At 38.2% G+C, this 13,998-nt stretch overlaps 1 protein-coding gene across 2 annotated transcripts in view; it reads right to left on the bottom strand.

Moving 5' to 3' along the window:
* Window positions 1–13,998, bottom strand: part of LOC127443194 (cyclic AMP-responsive element-binding protein 3-like protein 3-B) — a 40,990-nt gene that overhangs the window by 26,269 nt on the left and 723 nt on the right. For both annotated transcript variants that reach the window (XR_007897607.1, XM_051701784.1), the window contains exons 2-3: window positions 3,416–3,523; window positions 601–895 (exon numbers count right to left, since the gene is read on the bottom strand). Coding sequence is in view for 1 of the 2 variants with exons in the window: in XM_051701784.1 (XP_051557744.1) it covers window positions 601–895; window positions 3,416–3,523 (403 nt within the window). In the remaining variant the exon portion in view is untranslated. The remainder of the gene's footprint in view (window positions 1–600; window positions 896–3,415; window positions 3,524–13,998) is intronic.

Below are 13,998 nucleotides of genomic sequence, written 5' to 3'. Positions count from 1 at the left end.
ATTCACTGCACAAAACAATGTGGTCAGTACAAACCATATTTTCCTAATTGCAGGTGAACCTGTATTTTATGCCCGACTTGATTTTTAGTTTCGTTTATTTAAAAAAAAAAAAAAATTTTTATTTAATCTTGCTTAGTTTTGTTGAGTTAATGTCATGCAACCGGTTTGCCTAATTTGGGTATTTTTTACCAAGTGAAAAATAAATTGGTGCCAAAATACTGTAGAGTTTAATTAGACAAAAAGTGGCTGATGTCACCAAAAAAAAAAAAAAACATAAAAAAAAAAACTACTTTTACCTCTCCTTTAAAAGTTGATGAGCTTATTTATTTTGCAATCCTAACTATGCACCTCACTAAATTGTTCTTAAGAGTTCTCTCAAAACAAGCCTAAAAGGGGTAGTTCACCCCAGTCACATTGCAACTTTTATCCATACAATGAAATTTAATAGTGACTAAGGCTGTACCTCTGCCTATCACTTGCTATAAAATGAAGGTTTGAAATTATGACAGAATTTTCATTTAGGCTGAACTATCCCTTTTATATCTTATGTCATGTGGCTTCTTGAGTACTTTTGGAAAAAGGTTTGGAGGGAATTCTCACCCATATCAATGGAAAAGTCAGGTTTTGTGTTTGCGGCAGGTGCACCCTGCTCCCCCATCTGCTGAGGAAGAGCCTGAGGATGAAGATGAGGATAGTGAGGGAGGAAGATGGAGTCGAAAAGTGGGCTGTCGGGCGGTTGGGGGCTGTCCTGGTGATCTGATGGGGTGTCGTCACTGATTCCGCTGTCACAAGGGGATGGGACCCACAGAGGCGAGCAGGGATTCGACACACAGACTGATGTACGCAGCAGGGAGTCCAGGAAGTTCTCAACAACACCCTCACCGTGACACGCAGTCTACAAGAATACACACAAACGTCAGTGCGGAAGCATACATTTAAAACATACAACTGATGATAAAGCAGATACACAGATATACAAATAGAAGCAGATGCACATTATGATATAAATACATTTAAATAGGCAATTAAACAAATAAATCTCATTTAAAATATATTATTATTGTACAAAATATTTAGTTTTGAAAATATAAATATATAACTATAAATAACTGTATATATATATATATATATATATATATATACAGTGTATATATACAGTGTATATATATTTTTCACATTTTAGAATAAGAGTAAAGTCATCACAACTTTGGAATAATAGAAATGGAACTATGGGAATTATATTGTGACTAAAAAAAAATCCAAAATAAATCAAAACTGTGTTATATTTTAGCATCTTCAATGTGGCCACACTTTGCCTAGAATTTGCAGAAATGTACTCTTGACATTTTCTCAACCAACTTCTTGAGGTATCACCCTGGGATGATTTTTAAACAGTATTGAAGGAGTTCCCATCTATATGCTGGACACTTAGTGGCTGCTTTTCTTCATTATTCGGTCCAAGTCATCCATTTAAAAAAAAAATAAAAATAAATGTAAATAAAATTGTAGTTTTGTAATTAAATAAATTAATATGGTGGCACAATAATATTTTTATCTACAAAACAAATTTCAAATATTTAAGCATATGCCTTCAGATCAAAAAACATTTTAAGATCATGAGAAACATTTCAGTCAAGTGACCCCAAACTTTTGAACGGTAGTGTATATCCCTGAATGTTTCACATCCAGAAAGAAAGAGGTCTTTCATACCAAACATGTCCTTGTGCTAAAAAAGTACGACGCAGCACCAAAAATATAGTATAATGCAGGTGTATGGAGACACAGCTGAAGTTCTGTTTTTAACCAGACACTGTGACTTAAAAACATGGAAAACAAGTCATTTACCAGGCCTTCATCATTTATGTTTGGTGCTTTTCAAATCGCTTTTATGTGTAGATTTTTCTGTTTTAGCCTTGTCCCAGACCCAGACTTTCAATATTAATCTATGAAAATCCAATAAAATAATATATATATTTTTTTCATGTTTAAAACTAGAGGTAGACCGATAGATCGGTTTTACCGATTAATCGGTGCCGATAGTTGATTTTTTTAGAACTATCGGTTATCTGCAAAGATCTATGCTGATAGTTGCAGTAGTTTTTTTATTCCTCTGTGTTCCTCTGATCATTACGGGTTTTTTTTTTTTTTTTTAATTGAAGAGAGGGTATGCAAAGAAAATAAATGTGACTATATGTTAACATCTCTTGTCAGCACATACATCGTGTCTCAAACTTCATATATTGTGAATAATAATAATAATATGCAGGCTATAATAAAGCTTATTTTTTCCTGATTATTTTTGGGATTTTGGTTGAAAAATAAACTACATCTGGGATTTTATTTATATTGGACTCTGACCTCTATGTCTGTGCCGACAAGAAAATGTCTATGAATCAATTTTAAAACTATCGGCCGATTAATCAGTTATCAGCCTTTTCCACCACCTTAGTTATCGGTGTCGGAAAGATCCACCATCGGTCGACCTCAATTTAAAACTATGATAATATAAACAAAGAGTAAAATGAACATAAACCATTTCAATATTTATTGTTTGAAAAGGATTTCTAAATTTGTATTTTTATTCAAATATCAGGACGGTCTCACAGTTGTGGCATCATTTACACCACATCAAACAATTTTGCCCATAATAAAGTGTTTTCAAAAGTTAGTGTACTTATTAACAAAGTGGACAAAAGTGTCAGTGAAGAGCATGCTTGAGATGAAATATGAGACAAGTGATGTTTAAGGAAAACAAAGAAAAATCAAGGTAAATATCACTAGTGAGCCAAATATTTTTATTGGCCGTCATTTCCAATCAAGCTGCAATTTTGCCAAATTATGCAACAATTGTGAGAATGTTATTAAATTGTTTGTATGGCATTTCCATCAGACTAGTCATTTCCACCACATAATTTTATTAAACACACCACAGAGTTAGAGACGTACTGGAAATTAAATTTTCATGACATAAGTCTCCTGTGATGCATGTACATACACTGTTGGACATTGTTAGTAGACAAATGTTAAAAAAATTACTCAGAGGGGGAAAATGTTTTAACGAGAGATTACTATATACTGTATATATATATATAAAACCTTGAAGTTATAGTAACTTATGGTAATGTTGCTTCTAAAGTTCATTTATCTAGCTTTAAGGACATTTTGCTATAACAGAAACACATACTGTAACACACACACACACACACACACACACACACAAGCAACTTGACAGACACATCTACTGCAGGTCAGACACATAATGTTCCATCTCTGTGTTTACAGGAAAGAATTCCAGGGTGTCTCATTAATGAAACGAGTCAAAATGACTCAAAATAAAATATTCTAAGTGTGTCCTCAGCAGGGAGGTTCTCTTGTGATTTATCAGGTTACAAATATCAAACAAGACTTCACTCACGCTTTGATCTGTGATTGACCACGCAGGGTTGCCATGGTTACCATTACCATCCATATGAGAGGTCTTCTGCTCGAGGAGAAGATCTAGGAGTTCAAATCCAGCATAAGCCTGAGAGAAGAACAAAATGTAAGTCATATCTTATGCCCTCCCAGAGGAAAATCTGATTGCTAAGAGGTTGCTCTTTAAGAGCTCAGGAGACTTATTGGAGTTCTCGGTTGTTTCCTTTAATTATCAACTGACTTAGATGTTTCTTCTAAATGGGGTAAGGTCATAAATGGTTTAAGTAAAAAAAAAAAATATATATATATATACAGTATATATATATATATATATATATATATATATATATATATATAGTTACACGTAGATATTTGCCCATTGCCCTGAAACTAAATAAATAACTATTATTTCATGTTGCATGTAAACACCTTTCCCTGCTACCTGATTGGTCACTATCCCTAACGTCGACAAGTGTTTTGCGCAGGACTCTTTACATTTTGACGTCAAAACTGAGAATAACTTGATGATTTTTCTTGAATTGTCAGATTTTTTGAATTAGTTGATTTATTTATACTAATCAGTACACTAATCTTTTCACCCTTCCATGTTCGCAAAGCGGAAGTCGTCATAGTTGGGTAAATGCAACTATGGCCGCTGCCGATGTGTATGCATTTTCACAGTCCTTAAAAGTTTTGCCTGTATTTACATTTGGAGACGTTGAACGCATTGGCCATCAACGGTTAAATCTAAACTCAACGAAGTTTACAAGTTGTTTTCGAGGATTTTCTGCACGAATATGAAGGTAAATTGATAAAAATAGATTATAATTGAGAGGTTGTGTGTTCAATCAGCAGGATGTGAAGGAGTGGAGAGACCCATGTCCCGCTCCATCCGACTTCTAATCCTGTCAAACACGTAAACTCTCATTTCATTTGTGATGTATAATCATTCCATTGAAACCGTGATGGTACAGCTCAGATTTTCAAAACGTTTCACAATTCCACCTGTGAGCAACTGCTGTATGTCCTCATCTTGAAAATACTGTCCACAGATGAAAGTGCTTCCTCATTTAATAACGAAGTTATCTCCTTCGCGCTGAATTGCCTGAACCCCTCGAGCCCGTACAAAGTTCAGCATCTTTTGGAAATGCATGGAAACGCAAATTTTCTTTTAGAATTTGTGCAAATAGGAACACTGTGGCACTGGTTATTATTGTTCTTCCCGATCGCCGCCATAGTTTACCCAACTATGATGACTTTCACTTTCACGAACGTGGAAGTGTGAAAAAGGTCCATTGATGTGCACGTAAAAGCATTCTATATATTCTATATACAGTATGTAATTTCTGTATCACTAGCACCATCGAATGGAAATCAAAATGTAAACTTTGTTTTCAAACAGCCTTTTGAATATGCCCCCATCTGCTGTTGAATGTCACACCATTGGTCGAGCCAATATTGTCGTTTTGGGCTTGAGACTATTTTACTGAGCACTCGTATTAAAATAAATGAGAGAAATGGGAAGACCCATTATGGCACATTCATCCATTATCATGCACATTAGCTGGACCAACCTGAAAAATAGAATTTTTTAACATGATCTGAGCTAAAGAAGCACAATTTATGAAACCATTGTTATCCGATTTTACTGCTTTTTATTATCTAATCAGCTAATCAGTGTGGCAGCAATGTAATTTATAAAATCATGCATATATGGGTCAGGAGCTTCAGGTAATGTTCACATCAACTATCAGAATGAGGAACAAATATAATCTCAGTGATTTGGACCGTTGTTGGTGCCAGATGGGCTGGTTTGAGTATTTCTGTAACTGCTGATCTCCTGGGATTTTCACATGTAACAGTCGCTAGAATTTACTCAGAATGATGCGAAAAACAAAAACAACCAGTGAGCGGCAGTTCTGTGGATGAAAACGGCTTGTTAATGACTGAGGTCAGAGGAGAATGGCCAGACTGGTCCAAGCTGACAGGAAAGTGACAGTAAACCAAATAACCACACATTCTTTGTGGTTTTACAACAGTTAAACATTACAATTTAAACATTAAATTACAACAGTTCTATGCAGAAAAGCATTTCTGAATGTACAACACATCGAACATTGAGGCGGATGGGCTACAACAGCAGAAGACCCCTCCAGGTACCACTACTCTCAGCTTAGAATAGGAAACTGAAGCTGCAGTGGGCACATGCTCACCAAAACTGGACAGTAGATGATTGGAAAACCAGTTTTCTGTTCTTGGCTGACAGAAGTGGAACCCAACATGGTCTTCTGCTGTTGTAGCCCATCCACCTCAAGGTTCGACGTGTTGTGCATTCTGCTCACTACAATTGTACAGAGTGGTTATCTGAGTTACCGTAGCCTTTCTGTCAGCTCGAACCAGTCTGGCCATTCTCCGTTGACCTCTCTCATCAACAAGGTGTTTTCGTTCGCAGAACTGCCGCTCACTGGTTATTTTTTGTTTTTCGCACCATTCTCTATACACTGTAGAAACTGTTGCACGTGAAAATCCCAGGAGATCAGTAGTTACAGAAATACTCAAACCAGCCTGTCTGGCACCAACAATCATGCCATGGTCAAAATCACTGAGATCACATTTTTACCCCATTCTGATGGTTGATGTGAAAATTCACTGAAGCTCCTGACCCATATCTGCATGATTTCATACATAACACTGCTGCCACAGGATTGGCTGATTAGATAATTGCATGAATATGTAGATGTACAGGTGTACCTAATAAAGTGGCCGGTGAGCGTATGTTCTTAGATCATAATCTTGACCAATCCTTTTGAAGATTTTGGTCTTTCCCCTTTCAAGAAGATAGGAGTGGTACTTTTATGCCGCTTGTATCCACAGAAAAATAGCTGCCCAGGAGCGTTCTCAAGATGGCCGCCAAGTGGACGAGAAGGGTCTGTCTTCGTCCTGTAAGACTACTGCGTGCCCGTTGCAAACAGCGCCCCAGCCCGTCTTGGAGGCGTCTGTTGTAACCACGACAAGCCTGGAGACCTGCTCTAGGGGAACCCCTGCCCATAGAAATGCAAGGTCGGTCCACGGGCTGAAGAGGCGGAGACAGATCGGCGTGATGGCCACGTGATGTGTCCCGTGGCGCTGTGCCCATCTTGGAACTCGAGTCTGAAGCCAGTGCTGAAGCGGTCTCATATGCATCAACCCAAGCAGTGTGGCTGCCGCTGAAGATGCCATATGCCCCAGGAGCCTCTAAAAAAGTTTCAGTGGAACCGCTGTTCTCCATCTGAATGCCTTCAGACAGTTCAGCACCGACTGTGCGCGCTCGTTCTTGAGGTGCGCTGTCATCGAGACTGAGTCCAACTCCAGACCGAGAAAAGAGATGCTCTGAACCGGGGAGAGCTTGCTCTTTTCCCAGTTGACCCGAAGCCCCAGTCGGCTGAGGTGCCGGAGCACAAGGTTCCTGTATGTGCACAACAACTCTCGAGAGTGAGCTAAGATTAGCCAGTCATCAAGATAGTTGAGGATGTGGACGCCCACTTCCCTTAGCGGAGCAAGGGCTGCCTCTGCGACCTTCGTGAAGTCGTGAGGGGACAAGGACAGGCCGAAGGGGAGGACCTTGTACTGGTACACCTGGCCCTCAAAGGCAAACCGCAAGAAGGGTCTGTGTTGAGGTAGGACGTCACGTGGAAGTACGCGTCCTTCAGATCTACCGCCACAAACCAATCTAGATGTCGGACACTCGCTAGAATGTGTTTTTGCGTCAGAATCTTGAACAGGAGTCTGTGCAAAGCCCGGTTCAGTACTCGCAGGTCCAGGATTGGTCGCAACCCACCGCGGTATGACGAAGTAAGGGCTGTAGAACCCTTTCTTCATCTTGGCTGGAGGGACAGGCTCTATCGCGCCCTTGCACAGAAGGGTAGCGATCTCCGCACACAAGGTAGCAGCATTCTCGCCCTTCACCGAGGTGAAGTGGACACCGCTGAACCTGGGCGGGCGCCTGGCGAACTGAATCACATAGCCGAGTCGGACGGTCCCGGTCAGCCATCGCAATGGGTTAGAAAGCGCGAGCCACGAGTCCAAATTCTGGGTGAGGGGGACCAAGGGAATGATCATGTCGGATGTACCGGCAGGTGGGGCCTTGCGGAGGGGACTTGAGCCCTGTGGCCGTGCTGAGTCCAGGGACATCGAAGCACTTACCTGGCTCCTGCCGCCCACCATAAGATTGGTCGAGGAGGGGAAAGGAGGAATCTCGTCCCCGTGGTCCACTGGAACCAATCCCGTGTGGGCGTGTTTGTGCCACAGCTGGGCGCACAGGGGCAGGGGGTCCACCGCTGGAGCGCCATACCTGCCAAAATGGGACAGTGGATGGTGGTTTATACCCGTATGTCCGGGGGAGTGGCATGCAAATTCCACTCGCCAATTCTCATTGGCCTTTTTTCAAAAAAGCAGAGGTGTTTCGGGCTCCCAAGAGTGACCCCTAGTGTCACTACATCGACACAACGTCGAGTGAGTGACAGATAGGGAACAAGTGTTTGCAGTTTTTGAGAAACTTAACCTACAAATGGCTTACTTACAGTTGTCTTAACATTAAGCTGGGATTAAAAAATGTATGTTAACATGTAAAAAGTTACAAACTTCAGCTTTAAATAGATGGAGGAGGAACCAGAAAATCAGGTTGGCTCTTTTGACCAGGCCAGTTAGCAACAACCTAGCAACCAGAGTGGCAAGGTTTGCCTTGACAAGCACCACTCACATTTTCTTGAAACAATGTGAAAAGTCTGCTTTACACTACACTGAATAGAAACCTTCCACAATTTATTAAAGAATGAGGCAGGAAGGAACTCTGACTGTATAAGTTTTACCAGTTTGTGCTGACATTACAGCATGTATTCATTTAGAGCCTGCAGTGTCATTTCTAGTGATGAAACAAAGAAAACACCTGTAGTTCTTGGCGAAGAATGTCACAGTCTGTTCAACCAGGACAAGTTCACGATTGGAAAACAGCTGGCGGTTTGTGACACAAGTGACAGATCGATCTCTTCAATGCTCCAGTTTTAGTGAAGCAAAAGCATAGCATCGAATGTGTCAAGAAATAATGGAATATTTCAGCTCTCTGACGTGATTGACCAATCAAAATAAAGTATTCCAGCAGAGAGCTGTGTAATAACAACAATAACACACCTTTTTTGACCTTTATGCTGTTGACTGTGAAGATTCAGCATGCTACAGTACTTTAAATCTAACATGTTGAAAATAAGTTGTCCCCCCTCTGCTCCTTTTTTTTTTCTTGGTAGACCAAAAGCCCTGACTGAATATATCAATAGTTTCTCCTAGACAGCGATGAGATAAATGGTGATCAAATGGAGACTTTTACTTTAGTTTCAACTGCTTATCCACAATAATTTTATAGAGATCTTATTAAAAGAATATTCCGTGTACAATACAACTTAAGCTTAAGCATTTGTGGCATAATGTTGATTACCATAAAATTATTTACCTCCTTAAAAAAGCAAAAATCTGTAACCATTTTAGGGTTACATCATCATGGCAACAAAGTTGTCAAATTGGATATAAAGTCACACAGAAAAGGTTAGTAATTGATTTTGTCACACTAAAATCATGTTAACATGCATATTGTTTATGTCTTTTGGCTATACTTGTGAAACAGTGAGTATTTTAATGTTTACGGATTGGCCCCATTCACTTCCATTGTAAGTGCCTCACTGAAACCCCGATTTTTGCTTATTTTTAAAGAAAAGGAGGGACGAGTCGAAATTAATGTGGGTGGTAATCAACACTATGACACAAATGCTGTTGATTGAGCTTAACTTGTATTGAAACCGGAATTTTCCTTTAATTGTTTCTCATTGACAGCAATAAGATTACATGAAGATCAAATGGAGACTTTTGCTTTAGTCTCTCATACTTTTCACATGGTTCTCCTTACAAAATGCCCAGGTAAGCTCACACAAGTGTCCTCGAGAATTTAAGATGAAATCATCAGATGAAGTCTCAAACTGTGCTTGAAATTTGCCAAGATACCAAAGTCTGCAATCAAAAGTCAAAGATCTCAATATGAACTCAAACATTTCTCATCAAACTCATCTAAAACCAAATGATCTGTGTTGCTATCCACATGAATATTATAGAAATACTTTTAATATCTCAATTGGTTTTCCAATAAAACAGTGGGATTAAATGAGTGAAATTGAGATTTTTGCTTTAGTCTCAACTGCTTCTCAGATTTTTCTCCTGAGAAAAAGAGTAATCTCACCTGTGTCCTCAGGAGTGTAAAATGAAATCGAAATGTCTTAAACTGTGCTCGAAATTCACCAAGATACCAAAGTCTGCAATCAAATGTCAGAGAACTCAATATGAACTCAAATATTTCTCATCAAATTCATTTAAAACCAAATTATCTGAGCTCTAACACTAATTTTACAGAGATCTCTTTAATATCTCAACTGTTTCTCGTAAAAAGCAATCAGATTAAATAGAGATCAAATGGAAACTTTTGCTTCAGTCTCAACTGCTTCTAAGAACTTTTTCCTGAGAAAAAGGCCCCAGAAATCTCACATGAATCTCCTCTAGGGTTTCAGACGAGATCTCAAAAAAGTCTCAAACTATGCTCAAATTTGCCAAGACACCAAAGTCTGCAATCAAATGTCAGAGATTTCAATATGAACTCAAACATTTCTCAACACATTCACCCCAGACCAAATTATCTGAGATATGCTATCCACAATAATTTTGGAGAGATCTCTTTAGTATCTCATTTGGTTCTCCAAGACAGCAATGGGATTAAATGAAGGTCTAATTGAGACGTTTGCTTTAGTCTCAGATGCTTCTCAGATTTGTTTCCTAAGAAAAAGGCACTAGTAATCTCACATGTGTCTCCTCACATAGCTTCATATTAAATCTCAATAATGTCTCAAACTGTGCTCAGATTTTCCAAGAAAACAAAGTCTGCAATACAATATCAGGGATATAAATATGAACTCAAAAATTTTCATCAAATTATCTGAGCTCTGATATCCACACTAATTTGACAGAGATCTCATTATTATCTAAATTTGTTCTCCTAGAAAGCAATTAGAATAATGGAGATCAAACGGAGATGTGCTTCAGTCTAAACTGTTTCTAAGAACTTTGTACTGAACCCAATCAAATTTAATTGCACTTTCACACCAAACAAATCTTAGGATTCTAAAGACCCTCATACACACATCCACACTTAAAACACTGTATACTACACAACACAATCAAGAGCAATCCTAAAACTCTCATTACATTACGGAAGTTTTGCATAAACTGATTGTGGTACTTAATCAAGATTATAGATGGCAAAGGAATCCATTGACTCATGAGTGAACACGTGTGGGTAATTACGACATTTCAGGCTAATTGCGCATATCTACTGAACTTTCTCTGCGTAATCAGTTCTTAATGAAAAACACAGAAAAGTTTCATTGTTGTTTACAGTGACACTCTTTTCTATGTCTGCACCAAACCACTAGACTAATTAGGAAAATATATTTATCACTGGGGTTTATGTTGTTGTCATATCTTCAAGCTTTCAAATACTGGTTCGTTTGAAAAGAAGGTGAAAAGAGCAGATTGCTCTTTAAAATCTCAATTAAAATGAGAAAATAACATTGGATGTCGTAGAGTAAATACAGTCTTTTCTCTGACTTTCTTCCTGAGAAAACACCCTTAAATCTCACATGTGTCTCCTGTAAAGTTTTAGTCAATAAGTCTGCAATCTAATGTCAGAGATTTTGACATAAACTCAAACATTTAACAACTAAATCCTGCTTGTATTGAAATAAAAATATAATTCCTTCTTTACATACTGTATGCTGTGTTTTCTAAACTGCTTTATGCAGTTTTTGATAAAATCCAGAATTTGTCTCATTCTGTTCAACCCTGTTATATTGTAACATCCCCCGCCCCCCTAATTAAAATGGTTTGTTTTTTGACGTTATATTTCAGGGAGTTACATCACAATTTTTTGACCACATGATTCAAACTAACATGATCACACGTGAACTCGACATGTTGCCACCGAATGTTCCGGTACCCTCACGTCGACCCCATTCTGCCGACATTGTTGCATCACTGCAAATTTGTTTACGTTTTTCTCTGGTGCTACTGATAGCATGTTGCATAAGCAGTCTTAGAGACATGGGTTCAGGTCTTGTTGAAACCAGGAAGAAATAGCATTCACATATCAAACAATGGGCGCAATTCTGAGGTTGTGTTTTCCCCTTTAAATGACATTTTTCTCCACTGATTGCTAGGTTTAGGGTTAGGGTTTGTGTTAGGGCGTATGGTTAATATGCATTCCTTTTGTACATCATTGACAGCTAAAAACAACTTGCTTTACAACTCGCTTTTGGCACTATTCTGTGGACATTTCACCCAGAAACTGGAGCTCACGCGTGCCCATATGCCAAACAACACTTTCAAATTTCAGTAAGCACAGACCGATTTCAACTGAAGAACTTTCGACTTACTGTCGTCGAATTTACAGTGGGGTCAGTTTAAACAGAGGGAAGTTTTTCTTACAGTCTTGATCAGTACATTATTTAATTATGATTACACTTATACTGGCCTCGTCAAGCTCAATATTTCAACTCTCTTACAGGAAAAAAATCATAGTGGTCCATTTTTTTACAGAAAAAATATTGTACTTAGCACAAAGCACAAGAATACTGACTGTAAATAATATGATGGTGTGGTGCAGTGATATTTGCTTGTTAAGGGCATTGTTAGACATTTTACAGTGATCTTCAGCCTCATAAGATTCAACTGCTAAAACATTTTGAATTTAAAGGTGCACTCAGTAATTTTTTGAAGTATGTCGAAGTGGATTACATTGGCTTACACTGACACCTAGTGGCCTGGATGCTGCATCATTCAAACAAAGTAGTTTTCAGTTACCAATGCCATTGAAGGTGATGGGGGGGGAGGTAACCTATTACACAATCGCAGCTTTATATCTTGCAGTTGCCAGTTAGAGCATTGCAAATGTGAAACATAAGAAGTCAATCAACCAATGCAGCAGTTTCTGTTAATTTGCAACTAGTTTAAAGGAATATTCTGGGTTCACAACAAGTTAAGATATTATAATAATGTAGCACTTTAGGGTTAGACTTTGTATTTTGGCTTCGCTATACGCAACACATGATTTAAATGAATAAAAACTGACTGAATACTGTTCACAAGATTCTAGAATGTCATTTAAAGGGTTAACTTCTGCCACACCGAGTCACATGACACAACAGCATGCCATCAATTTCCTTGAAGCGCTCCTACGGATGCGGCGCCAACAAACGTGCCTCTGATAAGAAATATCTTTTACGTTTTTTCTTTGAAACCTGTTTGGTTGTAAAGAGAAAAGTCTCTAGTTTTGTTTGAAATGCCGCTTTTCCGTTTATTTTTTTGCGCGTCAGCGTGCTGATAATCATGATGTCTACATATGTGGACAGTGGCACCACATTTCCTCAAAAATAGAAAAAACATTTTAGCATGTTAACACATCTGTGGGTCATTTAGCTTTATTTTATGATACATTTTATGTTTAATTTTGGTATCTTTATGCAATACGATTCTATTCCTTAACATTAGTAAATACATTCCTATATTTACTGTGCATTTTCACATTGAGAATAAATGTATTCATCAAAAGCTGAAAAGATTTTGCTTTCAGAGGCTTTATATGGAGTTAGGATGAAATTAAGGTGCATTTTGAACTGTTATGAGACCATTGCAGACAGACAGCACACTGGAGGTTTAGTCATTCACTAAATAGGGAGCAAGGGAGCATCCTGTAGCTTTCTTATGCAGCTAAGTGCATTCACTCCTAAAATCCAACCAAAAGTTCAGTTTCAGGCTGCAGATGATGTTTGGACCACTCAACATGTTTGGCAGACCGGGACAATGGTAATCAGTACATAGATTCAGAATTTTATAATGCAACATTTTATTTTAACATGGTTGGCAGTGATTGGTGATGCTGGACATTACTTTGAATAATAATTATTTATTCAGGTTTACAAAAAATCAGCTGTAATGTCTGTAATGTCTCAGAAACATGAATAACCAACCCTCCTGGAAACATCATAAACAATTTGATGAAAAAAATCTGACTTTCTACAGCTTAGTGTTATTTAAAATTTCACAACGTAGTCTCGCTGTCCACATATGTGGACATGAATTTTTAGGAAACTATTTGCTCTAGAAAAAAAATATAATTCATTGTAATTTTGCTTGTTTATTTGGTGCTACTAGTTACAAATCAAAAAGGAAATGGAAAATGCACACAACAGTCACACTCAGGCCTCAGGAGGATAAATAACTTGATAGCAATGCTGTAACCACATATTTAAGAATTGGTGAAATAGTTTAAAGCTGAAGTATGTTACTTCTGCACCACTAGCGCCACCAAATTGCAAAAATAAAAATTGTTTTCAAAACAGCTTTCTGAATACGACCCCTTCAACTCACGCCATTGATCAAGTCAGTGTTATTGTCTCTCTTGAGACGGGTTGCTAAAAAAAAAAAGGAATTTTCATAGTGCCACAGAGACACAGTGTT

This window comes from Myxocyprinus asiaticus, chromosome 6 (genome assembly GCF_019703515.2).
Source record: "Myxocyprinus asiaticus isolate MX2 ecotype Aquarium Trade chromosome 6, UBuf_Myxa_2, whole genome shotgun sequence".
Taxonomy (NCBI): Eukaryota; Metazoa; Chordata; class Actinopteri; order Cypriniformes; family Catostomidae; genus Myxocyprinus; species Myxocyprinus asiaticus.
Note: the sequence above shows the minus strand (reverse complement) of the source record. Positions and strands in the feature narration are given on the sequence as shown.